The following is a 13,613-nucleotide window of genomic DNA, read 5'->3' as shown; positions in this document are numbered from 1 at the left end:
GGAACGTCTTGAGGTATTCCACGCCCACCATTTATCCAAACACATCCAATCAGAATTTTGAGATAGCCATTTTGTTCAACTTAGTTTAAAGTTCCGGGAATTATATCTTTGAGCCGGTCACTCCCCCTACGGTCTTCAAGGTAAGGGTTATAAGTTATGCTCTGGGGACATATAAGGTTTCTATTGAAAGTTTTGTCGTAGAAACTTCAAAAAGGGCTCATTCGATCGGAAATTCAAAGAGCTAGCGCCTTTTTTAATAGTCGAAAGTGATTGGAGGGCAACTAACCCCACCCTCACGCCCACCTTTTCCCCAAACACATCCAATCAAAATTTTGAGATAGCCATTCTATTCAACGTAGTTGAAAGTTCTGGAAGTTAGGTCTTTAATGATGACCCCCCCCCCCCTCTCAGACACACACACACAGACAGCCCTCAGGAAAAAGGTTATAAGTTATACCCTGGGGGCATATAAGGTTCTTATAGAAAGCGTTGTCGTAGAAACTTCAAAAAGGGCTATTTTGATTGGAAATTGAAATGGCTGTGCTCTTTTTAATAGTTGAAAATGATTGGAGAGCAACTAACCCCCTCTTACGCCCACCATTTCCCCAAACACATACAATCAAAATTTTGAGATAGCCATTTTTTCAGCGTAGTTGAAAGTTCTGGAAAATATTTCTTTGAGGATGACATGTTTATGAGGATGACATAGTCGTATGCTTGGTAAATTATTTGATACTATTTTTTTTCATTTTTGGTTTAATGGAGTTCTTTACGTTTTTTGAAAAACATATTCTGTGCAAAAAGTTTTTTTTGATTAATTTCTGAAAAGACAAATAAACCCCTCTGTTTTTAGGCCTGATCAATTTTAAGACCTCTTGTGTGAAACCTTAAGCCAGTAAAAATCATGAAAGGTACATATGCCACTTGATTGGTTCTCCTGTGTCAAATTTTAAGCCAGCAAAAAGGACGAAAAGTGCTTGAGTCACAAGATTTTTTTGTATATAAGTTCTCTGTTTCTATGAAGTTAACTCTGCTCCTACCTCAGAGTGAGATTTTTCTTGATGTTATTCCTAATTCTGTTTTAACTTCTTTTTTTCTGTTTTACTCCTTCCAGATAAATTGCTATTTGAACGTTATTAGCTCTATCATTTAAGTCACTTCATTGCCCGAAAATGAAGAATTTCATTATAAAAACTAGCAAAAAATAAGCTAAAAACATATGTCACCAAACAGCTTATGAATGTGTAGCTTTCCCTTGAAGGTGTTGTTGTCTTTGAGAATTAATACATTGCTGATGTTCGAATTTTTAGTTTTGCTTACTTATCTTGAACGTTCAAGGTGGCAACATTGACGAAAATTTTGTAATATCAGTTCTCATTCAACATCCGCCAGTGAAGGTCACATATATTTTGTAAAGGATTAAAGAGTGACACAATTTTGTAAAGGAATAAGTCTTACGCAATTACCTGAATGCACCCAAATATCGGAGATTGGATTTGTTGACTGGATTGTTATTACTCGGTGACGTCACTGATTAGTTATTGTTACAATGCAAGCGGATAGAGGTGATTCGACAACGAACAGTCAGTTTCTACAAGAGATAAATTTTAAGCTGGATTTGCTTCCGGAATTGACATCAAAAATAGACGCTCTCCCGAAACTTGTGGAAAGTGTAACTTCTTTCGAGGCACAGTTAGCACAAGTGAATGTTCAGCTAAAATCGAACGCAGAAGCTAACGAGAAACTGAAGTGAATTGATACTGGTTCGCCAAAATTTACAGTCAGCCACGCTTAGAGCTGACCGTTTAAAGGATGAGTTGCGGCGCAGCAATGTTATAATCTACAACTTTGAGGCGGTGGATCCGAGAGGGTATACCCTTAGTGAAGAGATTATGAAGGTTTTGAACGACGTAATTCCCAATTTGCGCCTCACCCGCAGTGATGTAAGAGACTCTTTCCGATTGAAGGTCGGTTCTATTGTGCTAAAGCTGAATTCGATGGATGTAAGAAATATGATTTTAATGGGAAATCCACTTCTACGAGAATATGGACTTTCTGCTGCACCCGATTATAGCCCCGCCCAGCGTGAAGCTAGAAAGCACCTCAGAGTAGAAATGAATAAAGCTCTTTCTGTAGGTCATTCTGTCTATCTCAGGGGTGGCAAACTCTATGTGAACGATGTTATGTTTAAATAGGATGAGCTATCGAATAAGGTTATAAAGGAGACCCCGCGCACCACGCAAAAAGTACAAAAGGCAAGAGCACCTAATGCAGGCGCCATTAATAAGGGTAGTGAAGTTGTTATTCGAGGAAATGCGGAAGACAATTCGGGTAGCGATGCAACAATGTCTGATAGCGATGCGGAAACAGTAGTTGAAGTTGATGTGAATAACCCCGCACCTACTGGCAGTAAAACCTACCATAAAGACACTATTTTAGCGAGGTCTCCATTAAAGGGTAATGATAAGAAGACGCGAAAATTATCGGAAGTTATTAGTCCTGAAGAACAATCAAAGGGAAACAGTAGGAATGTCTCCAGCCAACTGTCACTCACGGGAGGTTGGCCCAATAGATTTGGTCGGTACGTGCCGAGGAGCCCCTGTGGATATACCCTCTATAGTAACATATATTGTGACTATTACCGCATTACTCTGGATGTTTCATATTTTGATGCAACAATTATAGAAGAGCGACAGATACGGAGTGATTAGGAAAAACTCAGTCATATACATCGAATTAGTTTAGTAACCTGGAACGTACAAGGTGTGAACAAAAAAGTGCAACAGGTTAGTGAAGATTTAAAGTCAATCGATATTATAGGGTTAGTTGAAATATGGCATAGCGCAAGTGACCCTCCGATATTCGACGGTTTTAGTGTTGAGCATGTTGCGCGAAAGCCAGCTGGAAACAACGCTGCTATGGAGGGATAACCGTGTTACTAAGTAAAGCTCGTTTCCGTTGTTATCATAGAATTGCTAGTAATTCAGAGAACATTCTTTGGGTACGGTTGGAGTTAGTGAGAAATAAATGGATGACTTTAGGATCTGTGTATATAGCGCCTCAGAATAGTTCCTATAATAGAGAGGAAACATGGGATGTGTTAGCTGAAGAGTTAAGAAGACTAAGAAGGGATTTTACAGAGGATGTTTTCGTTGTTATGGGGGATTTTAACGCTTATACGGGTGCTTTATTGGAAATGGAGAGTGTTTCGTTCCGAGAAGTGCCTGACTTGGTTCCATCTGAGTATGGAATGCCTAGAAGTAGCAGAGATACGGATAGGAGGGTGAATTGTTGGGGGAGAAGGCTCTTGGAGCTCTGCTCGGAGAATGGTCTAATAATTGGGAATGGGAGATTTGGAACTGATGGGGGAGTAGGGGAGTTTACCTGTATGTCGGGAGCTCGTCCGACCGAGTCTGATAGATTATGTGTTGGTTGACAGTGGGCTTGCAGCTCAATCAGTTGATGTTGAGGTACTTCAGTCAGTTTTTTCAGACCCTTGGCCAAGTTAAGTTAGAGTTGGGTTTAGAGGTTGAAGGTAAGAGGAGCTGTATTGGAAAGAGGTATGAGAGAGTCGGTCAAGAGAAGGTTAGAGTTCGAAAACCGTTAAAAAAAGATTGGAATAATAAAGAAATTGATAACATGGATGAGATAATAGCGAGACCGGAAGTAATGGATAGATTAGAGGAGATTAGAAATCTAGATTGTGGTGCTGAGGAAGTCCTTGCCGAGTTATGTGAGTTAGTGCACCAGTGGTCTAGTAAAGCGGTAGAAAGGAAAGTTAAATCAGGAGATAAAGGATATTATGATGAGGAATGTAGAAGGTTAAAGCAGGAGGTAAAAACAGAATTAGAAATTGTTAGGCAGTGCCAGGATAAAGAATTGCGGTTAGAAGCGTTGAATTTTTATAGAGTTAAGAATAGGGAATACAAGAAATTGCTGAAGAGGAAAAGTAGGGAATGGGATAGTTTAGAAAGGAAAAAGATGATGGAGGATTTTACACTTGGGAATGTTAAAGAATTTGGAGTAGAATGAGAAAGGAAAGAGCTAATATTTCAGGTCGAACGCCTTCACCGGAGTCGTGGCCTGGTTATTTTGAGAATTTAGAAGGAGACTGTGAAGGGCTAGAAGAGGATAGTCAGGCGTCATGTTCAGGTGAAAGTATTTTCCCGCTGCAGGAGAATGATTATGAATTAGTAGGGGAAGTGACAAGAGATGAGGTTAGAGAAGCAGTTAGTAAGATGAAAGGAGGTTCAGCACCAGGTTTGGATGGGATACTAGCCTGGGTGGTTAAGAAATTTGTGTCGGTGTTTTTGTCGATATTAGTTATAGCATTTAATAGTATTGTATCTACAGGTAAGTGGCCAGAATTATGGAAGACTTCAGTTGTTATATCGCTTTTTAAGAAGGGGGACCCTAACTGGAATGATAACTATAGGCCCATAGCTCTAGCACCAGTTTTTAGTAAAGTGTTAGAAAAAATTTTAGATAGGAGGCTAGATAGGTGGTTAGATAAAAATAAGATTATAAATGAAGAGCAAGGAGGATTTAGGAAAGATTATAGTACAGCAGATAGGGCAGTTGTGCTTAGAGCTTTAGTCGATAAGTAGGGAACAGGGAATAGCCGTCTATATGCAGCTTTTTTAGATCTAAGAAAAGGTTTTGATAATGTTGAGAGGGTGATTTTGGTAGATATTCTGAGAAGTATAGGTTTACCTAGTATTTTTGTGAGGTTAGTTACTAGCATGTATTGCGGAACTAAGGCGGTAGTAAAGGTAATAGATCAGATCTAGAGTATATAGAAACCGTAAAGAGGTAAAACAAGGTAGTGCTCTTCCCCCCCCCCCCTCCGTTTGTTTTCTATCTTTTATAAATGATTTAGTTCAGTTTTTGGAAAGAAGGTGGGCTCCGACAGTGGGTCTTGGTTCAAAATTAAATAAAAAAAAACAAGTTTTTTAAACTGAAAGTAAGGAGCGACATTAAAACTTAAAACGAACAGAAATTATTCCGTATATGAAAGGGACTGTCCCCTCCTCAACGCCTCGCTCTTTACGCTAAAGTTTTTTATTGTTTTAACAAATAGAGTTGTGAGAAAGAGTCAAAATTTAGAGTAAAGAGCAAGGCGTTGAGGAGGGGACAGTCCCTTCCATATACGGAATAATTTCTGTTCGTTTTAAGTTATGTCGCTCCTTACTTTCAGTTTAAAAAAACTGTTTTTTTTTTAATTTAATTTTTGAACGTTTTTGAATAAATGCAGGTTTTGATCTTGGCTCACCGTACATGAATAATTAAAACAAAATTTTCATATTAATTTAATTTTATTTAGTTAAATGGCTTTCTCGAAACTTGTGTAATTTTATTTACGAACGTTTTTATTAGTAATAAATTTACGTAACTTACGAATTAACTTACGTAACGAACTTCTATATTCATATTTTTTAATTTGTTTATTAGGGGGTTCGCCCTCTAGTCAATACCTTGCTCTTTAAGCGAAAGTTCGAATTTTGTTCCAATTCTTTAAAAATGACCGCTTAATCACAAAGGCCGTTAATTAGAATAAATAGCTCTTATGAAAGTACTAAAAAATCTTTGGCTTAAAGAGCGAGGTATTGACTAGGGGGTGAACCCACTCATATATGTAATATTTTCTGTTCGTTTGAAGTTTCGATGTTGCTGCTATTGCAGTTGAAATACTTGTTTTTTTTATATTAAATTTCTGATCTTTTTTTAAATAATGCTGGGAAGCCCGGCGTCCCCTTCATAGCAATGTCCCTTCCCCCATGAAAACTTCCTTCATGGAAAGATCCTCCCACATAACCCCCGACCCACCCCCTCCCCCACTACCAGGAAAAATCTCCACTACCAGGAAAAATCTGAAAACGTCTGTATACTTCCAAATAACCAATGCTATATGTTAACATTGGGTAAAATTCATAACTTTCAGCCCACCCCCCGGGAATTTCGGGGGATTAAGTCATCCTAAAAGACATACTTATTATATTTTCGAACATGCTGAACAAAATGGCTATCTCAAAATTTTGATCAAGTGACTTTGGGAAAAAAATGAGCGTGGGAGGGGGCTTAGTTGCCCTCCATTTTTTTTGGTCACTTAAAAAGGGCACTAGAACTTTCAATTTCCATTCCAATGAGCCCTCCCACGATATTCTGGGGAAAAAAAAAAAAAAAAAAACAAACAAACAAATAAACACGCACCCGTGATCTTTCTTCTGGCAAAAAATGCAAAATTCCACATTTTTGTAGATGGAAGCTTGAAATCTTTACAGTAGAGTTCTCTGATGCGCTGAATATAATGGTGTGATTTTCACTAAGGTTCTATAGTTTTTAAGGTGTCGTTCTTCCTTTTTTTGAATATAAACCAAATTTTCTCAGGCGCGTTACCTTTGATGAGTAGAGATTAAACTTGATGAAACTTATATATTTGAAATCAGCATTCAAATTTGATTCTTTTGGTGTATCTATTTGTATCAAAATACTGTTTTCTAGAGTTTCGGTTACCATTGAGCCGGGTCGCTCCTTACTTACAGTTCGTTACCACGAACTGTTTGATTATTTTCAGTTTTGCTTTTCGCTGATGATTACGTACTTGTAGCTAAGTCTGCCCATGAATTACAGATTTTGTTAGATCTTGTTGCAGCTTACTTAGATCTGAAGAAGCTCCAACTTAATGTTCAGAAGACAGAAATAGTTATTTTTGGTAAAAGAAAGGATGAAGAATGTAATGGTAAGTTTATGTTTAATGGAGACGAAATAAAAATAGTTGAAAATTCAAAATATTTAGGTTTTGTATTTCAAAATAATGGTAGTTGGTGTGCCCACATTAAAGAGTCAGTAAAAAAGGGGAAAGCGGCTATATCGACGGTTTTTAGGAATGGTACAGTTATGGGTATTAAAGGTCTAGCAATGCATAAAAGAATATTTTTAACGAAGATTTTGCCAGTTATTCATTATGGTGGGGAATTATGGGGGATGGAAGCGGCAGAACAGCTGGTGACCCTTCAGGTAACTTATTACAAAAGGCTTCTTGGCCTCCATAGGACTACGCATACCCAGATGGGAACTAGGGCTTTTTTCGCTCCGTAAACATAGGCTGGTTCAGGTAGTGAGATTTTGAATGAAGATAGTGCAGGCACCCCGAGGTAAATTTATTAAAGAGGACTATGAAGAGCTACTTGCTTCAGGGCGTAAGAGGTCATGGCCGTTTAGGGTTAAATCCTTATTAGACAGATTAGGATTGTCATACATATGGAATGATGGTTGAGGTCCCGCCATTAGTCAGATTGATATAATAGGAATAGTTAAACAAAGATTAGAAGATCAGGACATACAGACATGGGGGAATGAAATTGAGAGATCCGAGATATTAAGCGTTTATAAGGATGTTAAAAAGGTGTTTGGCCAGGAGATTTACTTTAAGTTTAATTCGCCATGTAAGTATTTGTCATATTGGTTGTAGTTGCGGGCCAACAGTCTGCCTTTAAGATGGAGGAGTAAAGTATTTGAGAGAGGTATGGGGTTCCCGGCGTCTAGGTACACGTGTCCCATTTGTAATATTGGAGAGGAAAATCTGGACCATTTTCTGTGCCGGTGCCAGGGGCTTACTGATTTGAGGGAGGGTATTTTGGGGAAAAGTAATTTTTCACTTCGGGGCATGGTGTCTCAGACGGTACCTAGCCTCATGTGTAGATTATATAGATTTGTTGATCAGGCACTAAAAATAAAAAAGGAACTATTGTGAAGAAGATTTATTATTGTTTGGAATAAAAAGGCTGAAGGGTGTTTTAATTTTGTTTTCCTGTTATATTTGATATATAGTGTATATGGCCCTGTAGAAATGTTTTTGAATACACGATTATTATTATTATTATTATGTATGTGACATTGTGTGTAATTATGTGAGTTAGTTTTTTAGTATTATGTGTGCTTTTGTGTTGCAATTGTTATGTTATTTTATTTTTATTTGCTATGGGCTATGTTTAGCTATTGTTATATATGATATTATCATGTGTTTTGACTTTATATGCAACTGTGTTTGTTTTTGCCATGGTCCAAAGAGGCTTTTGTTTTGCAATAAATATCTGTCTATCTATCTATCTATCCTAAAAACTTCATAATTATGAAACAACCAAAATAACAATGTTATAAAATCGCGTTTTTCTATAGGGATAAATCCTATGGTCTGTGGCAGTGGGGTCTTTGTTGTGTCCTAGGAAAAATTATTCTGAAATATTATGACAATGGTAATAATTTTTTCTGAATTAATAATCATTCTGATTTTCAGGATATTGTCGACTCTTTTGATTCAGAGGGGGACTCTTAAAAAAGGAGCATGGCTTGTTGCAGGAACTGCATATGGAAAGGTTTGTTAATGTTTTTTTTAGTATATGAAGGCTATATTTAGATAATAAAAAAGGAACAGAAAAAACTACGTTTCACGTTAAGATTTTTAACTACTTGACTACTTGCTATATTTATATATCAAAAAAGGAACAGAAAAAACTGTGAAAAAACTGTGTTTCACCTTAAGATTTTTAACTACTTGACTACTTGCTATATTTAGATATCAAAAAAGGAACAGAAAAAACTGTGAAAAAACTGTGTTTCACCTTAAGATTTTTAACTACTTGACTGCTTGCTATATTTAGATATCAAAAAAGGAACAGAAAAAACCGTGAAAAAACTGTGTTTCACCTTAAGATTTTTAACTACTTGACTACTTGCTATATTTAGATATTAAAAAAGGAACAGAAAAAACTGTGAAAAAACTGTGTTTCACCTTAAGATTTTTAACTACTTGACTACTTGCTTTATTTAGATATCAAAAAAGGAACAGAAAAAACTGTGAAAAAACTGTGTTTCACCTTAAGATTTTTAACTACTTGACTACTTGCTATATTTAGATATCAAAAAAGGAACAGAAAAAACTGTGTTTCACCTTAAGATTTTTAACTACTTGACTACTTGCTATATTTAGATATCAAAAAAGGAACAGAAAAAACTGTGAAAAAACTGTGTTTCACCTTAAGATTTTTAACTACTTGACTACTTGCTATATTTAGATATCAAAAAAGGAACAGAAAAAACTGTGAAAAAACTGTGTTTCACCTTAAGATTTTTAACTACTTGACTACTTGCTATATTTAGATATCAAAAAAGTAACAGAAAAAACTGTGAAAAAACTGTGTTTCACCTTAAGATTTTTAACTACTTGACTACTTGCTATATTTAGATATCAAAAAAGGAACAGAAAAAACTGTGAAAAAACTGTGTTTCACCTTAAGATTTTTAACTACTTGACTACTTGCTATATTTAGATATCAAAAAAGGAACAGAAAAAACTGTGAAAAAACTGTGTTTCACCTTAAGATTTTTAACTACTTGACTACTTGCTATATTTAGATATCAAAAAAGGAACAGAAAAAACTGTGAAAAAACTGTGTTTCACCTTAAGATTTTTAACTACTTGACTACTTGCTATATTTAGATATCAAAAAAGGAACAGAAAAAACTGTGTTTCACCTTAAGATTTTTAACTACTTGACTACTTGCTATATTTATATATCAAAAAAGGAACAGAAAAAACTGTGAAAAAACTGTGTTTCACCTTAAGATTTTTAACTACTTGACTACTTGCTATATTTAGATATCAAAAAAGGAACAGAAAAAACTGTGAAAAAACTGTGTTTCACCTTAAGATTTTTAACTACTTGACTACTTGCTATATTTAGATATCAAAAAAGGAACAGAAAAAACTGTGAAAAAACTGTGTTTCACCTTAAGATTTTTAACTACTTGACTACTTGCTATATTTAGATATCAAAAAAGGAACAGAAAAAACTGTGAAAAAACTGTGTTTCACCTTAAAATTTTTAACTACTTGACTACTTGCTATATTTAGATATCAAAAAAGGAACAGAAAAAACTGTGAAAAAACTGTGTTTCACCTTAAGATTTTTAACTACTTGACTACTTGCTATATTTAGATATCAAAAAAGTAACAGAAAAAACTTTGAAAAAACTGTGTTTCACCTTAAGATTTTTAACTACTTGACTACTTGCTATATTTAGATATCAAAAAAGGAACAGAAAAAACTGTGTTTCACCTTAAGATTTTTAACTACTTGACTACTTGCTATATTTATATATCAAAAAAGGAACAGAAAAAACTGTGAAAAAACTGTGTTTCACCTTAAGATTTTTAACTACTTGACTACTTGCTATATTTAGATATCAAAAAAGGAACAGAAAAAACTGTGAAAAAACTGTGTTTCACCTTAAGATTTTTAACTACTTGACTACTTGCTATATTTAGATATCAAAAAAGGAACAGAAAAAACTGTGTTTCACCTTAAGATTTTTAACTACTTGACTACTTGCTATATTTAGATATCAAAAAAGGAACAGAAAAAACTGTGAAAAAACTGTGTTTCACCTTAAGATTTTTAACTACTTGACTACTTGCTATATTTAGATATCAAAAAAGGAACAGAAAAAACTGTGAAAAAACTGTGTTTCACCTTAAGATTTTTAAATACTTGACTACTTGCTATATTTAGATATCAAAAAAGGAACAGAAAAAACTGTGAAAAAACTGTGTTTCACCTTAAGATTTTTAACTACTTGACTACTTGCTATATTTAGATATCAAAAAAGGAACAGAAAAAACTGTGAAAAAACTGTGTTTCACCTTAAGATTTTTAACTACTTGACTGCTTGCTATATTTAGATATAAAAAAAGGAACAGAAAAAACTGTGAAAAAACTGTGTTTCACCTTAAGATTTTTAACTACTTGACTACTTGCTATATTTAGATATCAAAAAAGGAACAGAAAAAACTGTGAAAAAACTGTGTTTCACCTTAAGATTTTTAACTACTTGACTACTTGCTATATTTAGATATCAAAAAAGGAACAGAAAAAACTGTGTTTCACCTTAAGATTTTTAACTACTTGACTACTTGCTATATTTATATATCAAAAAAGGAACAGAAAAAACTGTGAAAAAACTGTGTTTCACCTTAAGATTTTTAACTACTTGACTACTTGCTATATTTAGATATAAAAAAAGGAACAGAAAAAACTTTGAAAAAACTGTGTTTCACCTTAAGATTTTTAACTACTTGACTACTTGCTATATTTAGATATCAAAAAAGGAACAGAAAAAACTGTGAAAAAACTGTGTTTCACCTTAAGATTTTTAACTACTTGACTACTTGCTATATTTAGATTTCAAAAAAGGAACAGAAAAAACTGTGAAAAAACTGTGTTTCACCTTAAGATTTTTAACTACTTGACTACTTGCAATATTTAGATATCAAAAAAGGAACAGAAAAAACTGTGAAAAAACTGTGTTTCACCTTAAGATTTTTAACTACTTGACTACTTGCTTTATTTAGATATCAAAAAAGGAACAGAAAAAACTGTGAAAAAACTGTGTTTCACCTTAAGATTTTTAACTACTTGACTACTTGCTATATTTAGATATCAAAAAAGGAACAGAAAAAACTGTGTTTCACCTTAAGATTTTTAACTACTTGACTACTTGCTATATTTATATATCAAAAAAGGAACAGAAAAAACTGTGAAAAAACTGTGTTTCACCTTAAGATTTTTAACTACTTGACTACTTGCTATATTTAGATATCAAAAAAGGAACAGAAAAAACTTTGAAAAAACTGTGTTTCACCTTAAGATTTTTAACTACTTGACTACTTGCTATATTTAGATATCAAAAAAGGAACAGAAAAAACTGTGTTTCACCTTAAGATATTTAACTACTTGACTACTTGCTATATTTAGATATCAAAAAAGGAACAGAAAAAACTGTGTTTCAAATTAAGATTTTTAACTACTTGACTACTTGCTATATTTATATATCAAAAAAGGAACAGAAAAAACTGTGAAAAAACTGTGTTTCACCTTAAGATTTTTAACTACTTGACTACTTGCTATATTTAGATATCAAAAAATGAACAGAAAAAACTTTGAAAAAACTGTGTTTCACCTTAAGATTTTTAACTACTTGACTACTTGCTATATTTATATATCAAAAAAGGAACAGAAAAAACTGTGAAAAAACTGTGTTTCACCTTAAGATTTTTAACTACTTGACTACTTGCTATATTTATATATCAAAAAAGGAACAGAAAAAACTTTGAAAAAACTGTGTTTCACCTTAAGATTTTTAACTACTTGACCACTTGCTATATGTATATATCAAAAAAGGAACAGAAAAAACTGTGAAAAAACTGTGTTTCACCTTAAGATTTTTAACTACTTGACTACTTGCTACATTTATATATCAAAAAAGGAACAGAAAAAACTGTGTTTCACCTTAAGATTTTTAACTACTTGACTACTTGCTATATTTAGATATCAAAAAAAGAACAGAAAAAACTGTGAAAAAACTGTGTTTCACCTTAAGATTTTTAACTACTTGACTACTTGCTATATTTAGATATCAAAAAAGGAACAGAAAAAACTGTGAAAAAACTTTGTTTCACCTTAAGATTTTTAACTACTTGACTACTTGCTATATTTAGATATCAAAAAGGAACAGAAAAAACTGTGAAAAAACTGTGTTTCACCTTAAGATTTTTAACTACTTGACTACTTGCTATATTTAGATATCAAAAAAGGAACAGAAAAAACTGTGAAAAAACTGTGTTTCACCTTAAGATTTTGAACTACTTGACTGCTTGCTATATTTAGATATCAAAAAAGGAACAGAAAAAACTGTGAAAAAACTGTGTTTCACCTTAAGATTTTTAACTACTTGACTACTTGCTATATTTAGATATCAAAAAAGGAACAGAAAAAACTGTGAAAAAACTGTGTTTCACCTTAAGATTTTTAACTACTTGACTACTTGCTATATTTAGATATCAAAAAAGGAACAGAAAAAACTGTGAAAAAACTGTGTTTCACCTTAAGATTTTTAACTACTTAACTACTTGCTATATTTAGATATCAAAAAAGGAACAGAAAAAACTGTGAAAAAACTGTGTTTCACCTTAAGATTTTTAACTACTTGACTACTTGCTACATTTAGATATCAAAAAAGGAACTGAAAAAACTGTGAAAAAACTGTGTTTCGCCTTAAGATTTTTAACTACTTGACTACTTGCTATATTTATATATCAAAAAAGGAACAGAAAAAACAGTGAAAAAACTGTGTTTCACCTTAAGATTTTTAACTACTTGACTACTTGCTATATTTATATATCAAAAAAGGAACAGAAAAAACTGTGAAAAAACTGTGTTTCACCTTAAGATTTTTAACTACTTGACTACTTGCTATATTTATATATCAAAAAAGGAACAGAAAAAACTGTGAAAAAACTGTGTTTCACCTTAAGATTTTTAACTACTTGACTACTTGCTATATTTAGATATCAAAAAAGGAACAGAAAAAATTGTGAAAAAACTGTGTTTCACCTTAAGATTTTTAACTACTTGACTACTTGCTATATTTATATATCAAAAAAGGAACAGAAAAAACTGTGAAAAAACTGTGTTTCACCTTAAGATTTTTAACTACTTGACTACTTGCTATATTTATATATCAAAAAAGGAACAGAAAAAACTGTGAAAAAACTG

At 33.4% G+C, this 13,613-nt stretch overlaps 1 protein-coding gene across 1 annotated transcript in view; it reads left to right on the top strand.

Annotated features, from left to right (window-relative positions):
* The window catches only part of mIF2 (mitochondrial translation initiation factor 2), a 196,561-nt gene that overhangs the window by 92,313 nt on the left and 90,635 nt on the right, over nucleotides 1-13,613 (top strand). The window contains exon 10 of the mRNA XM_089093213.1: nucleotides 8,297-8,375. Coding sequence (XP_088949339.1) covers nucleotides 8,297-8,375 — 79 coding nt within the window. The remainder of the gene's footprint in view (nucleotides 1-8,296; nucleotides 8,376-13,613) is intronic.

This window comes from Artemia sp. Qi Xiang Cuo, chromosome 8, assembly GCF_049724085.1.
Source record: "Artemia sp. Qi Xiang Cuo chromosome 8, ASM4972408v1, whole genome shotgun sequence".
Taxonomy (NCBI): Eukaryota; Metazoa; Arthropoda; class Branchiopoda; order Anostraca; family Artemiidae; genus Artemia; species Artemia sp. Qi Xiang Cuo.
The sequence above is the reverse complement of the archived record's forward strand: the minus strand, read 5'-3'. Positions and strand labels throughout refer to the sequence as shown.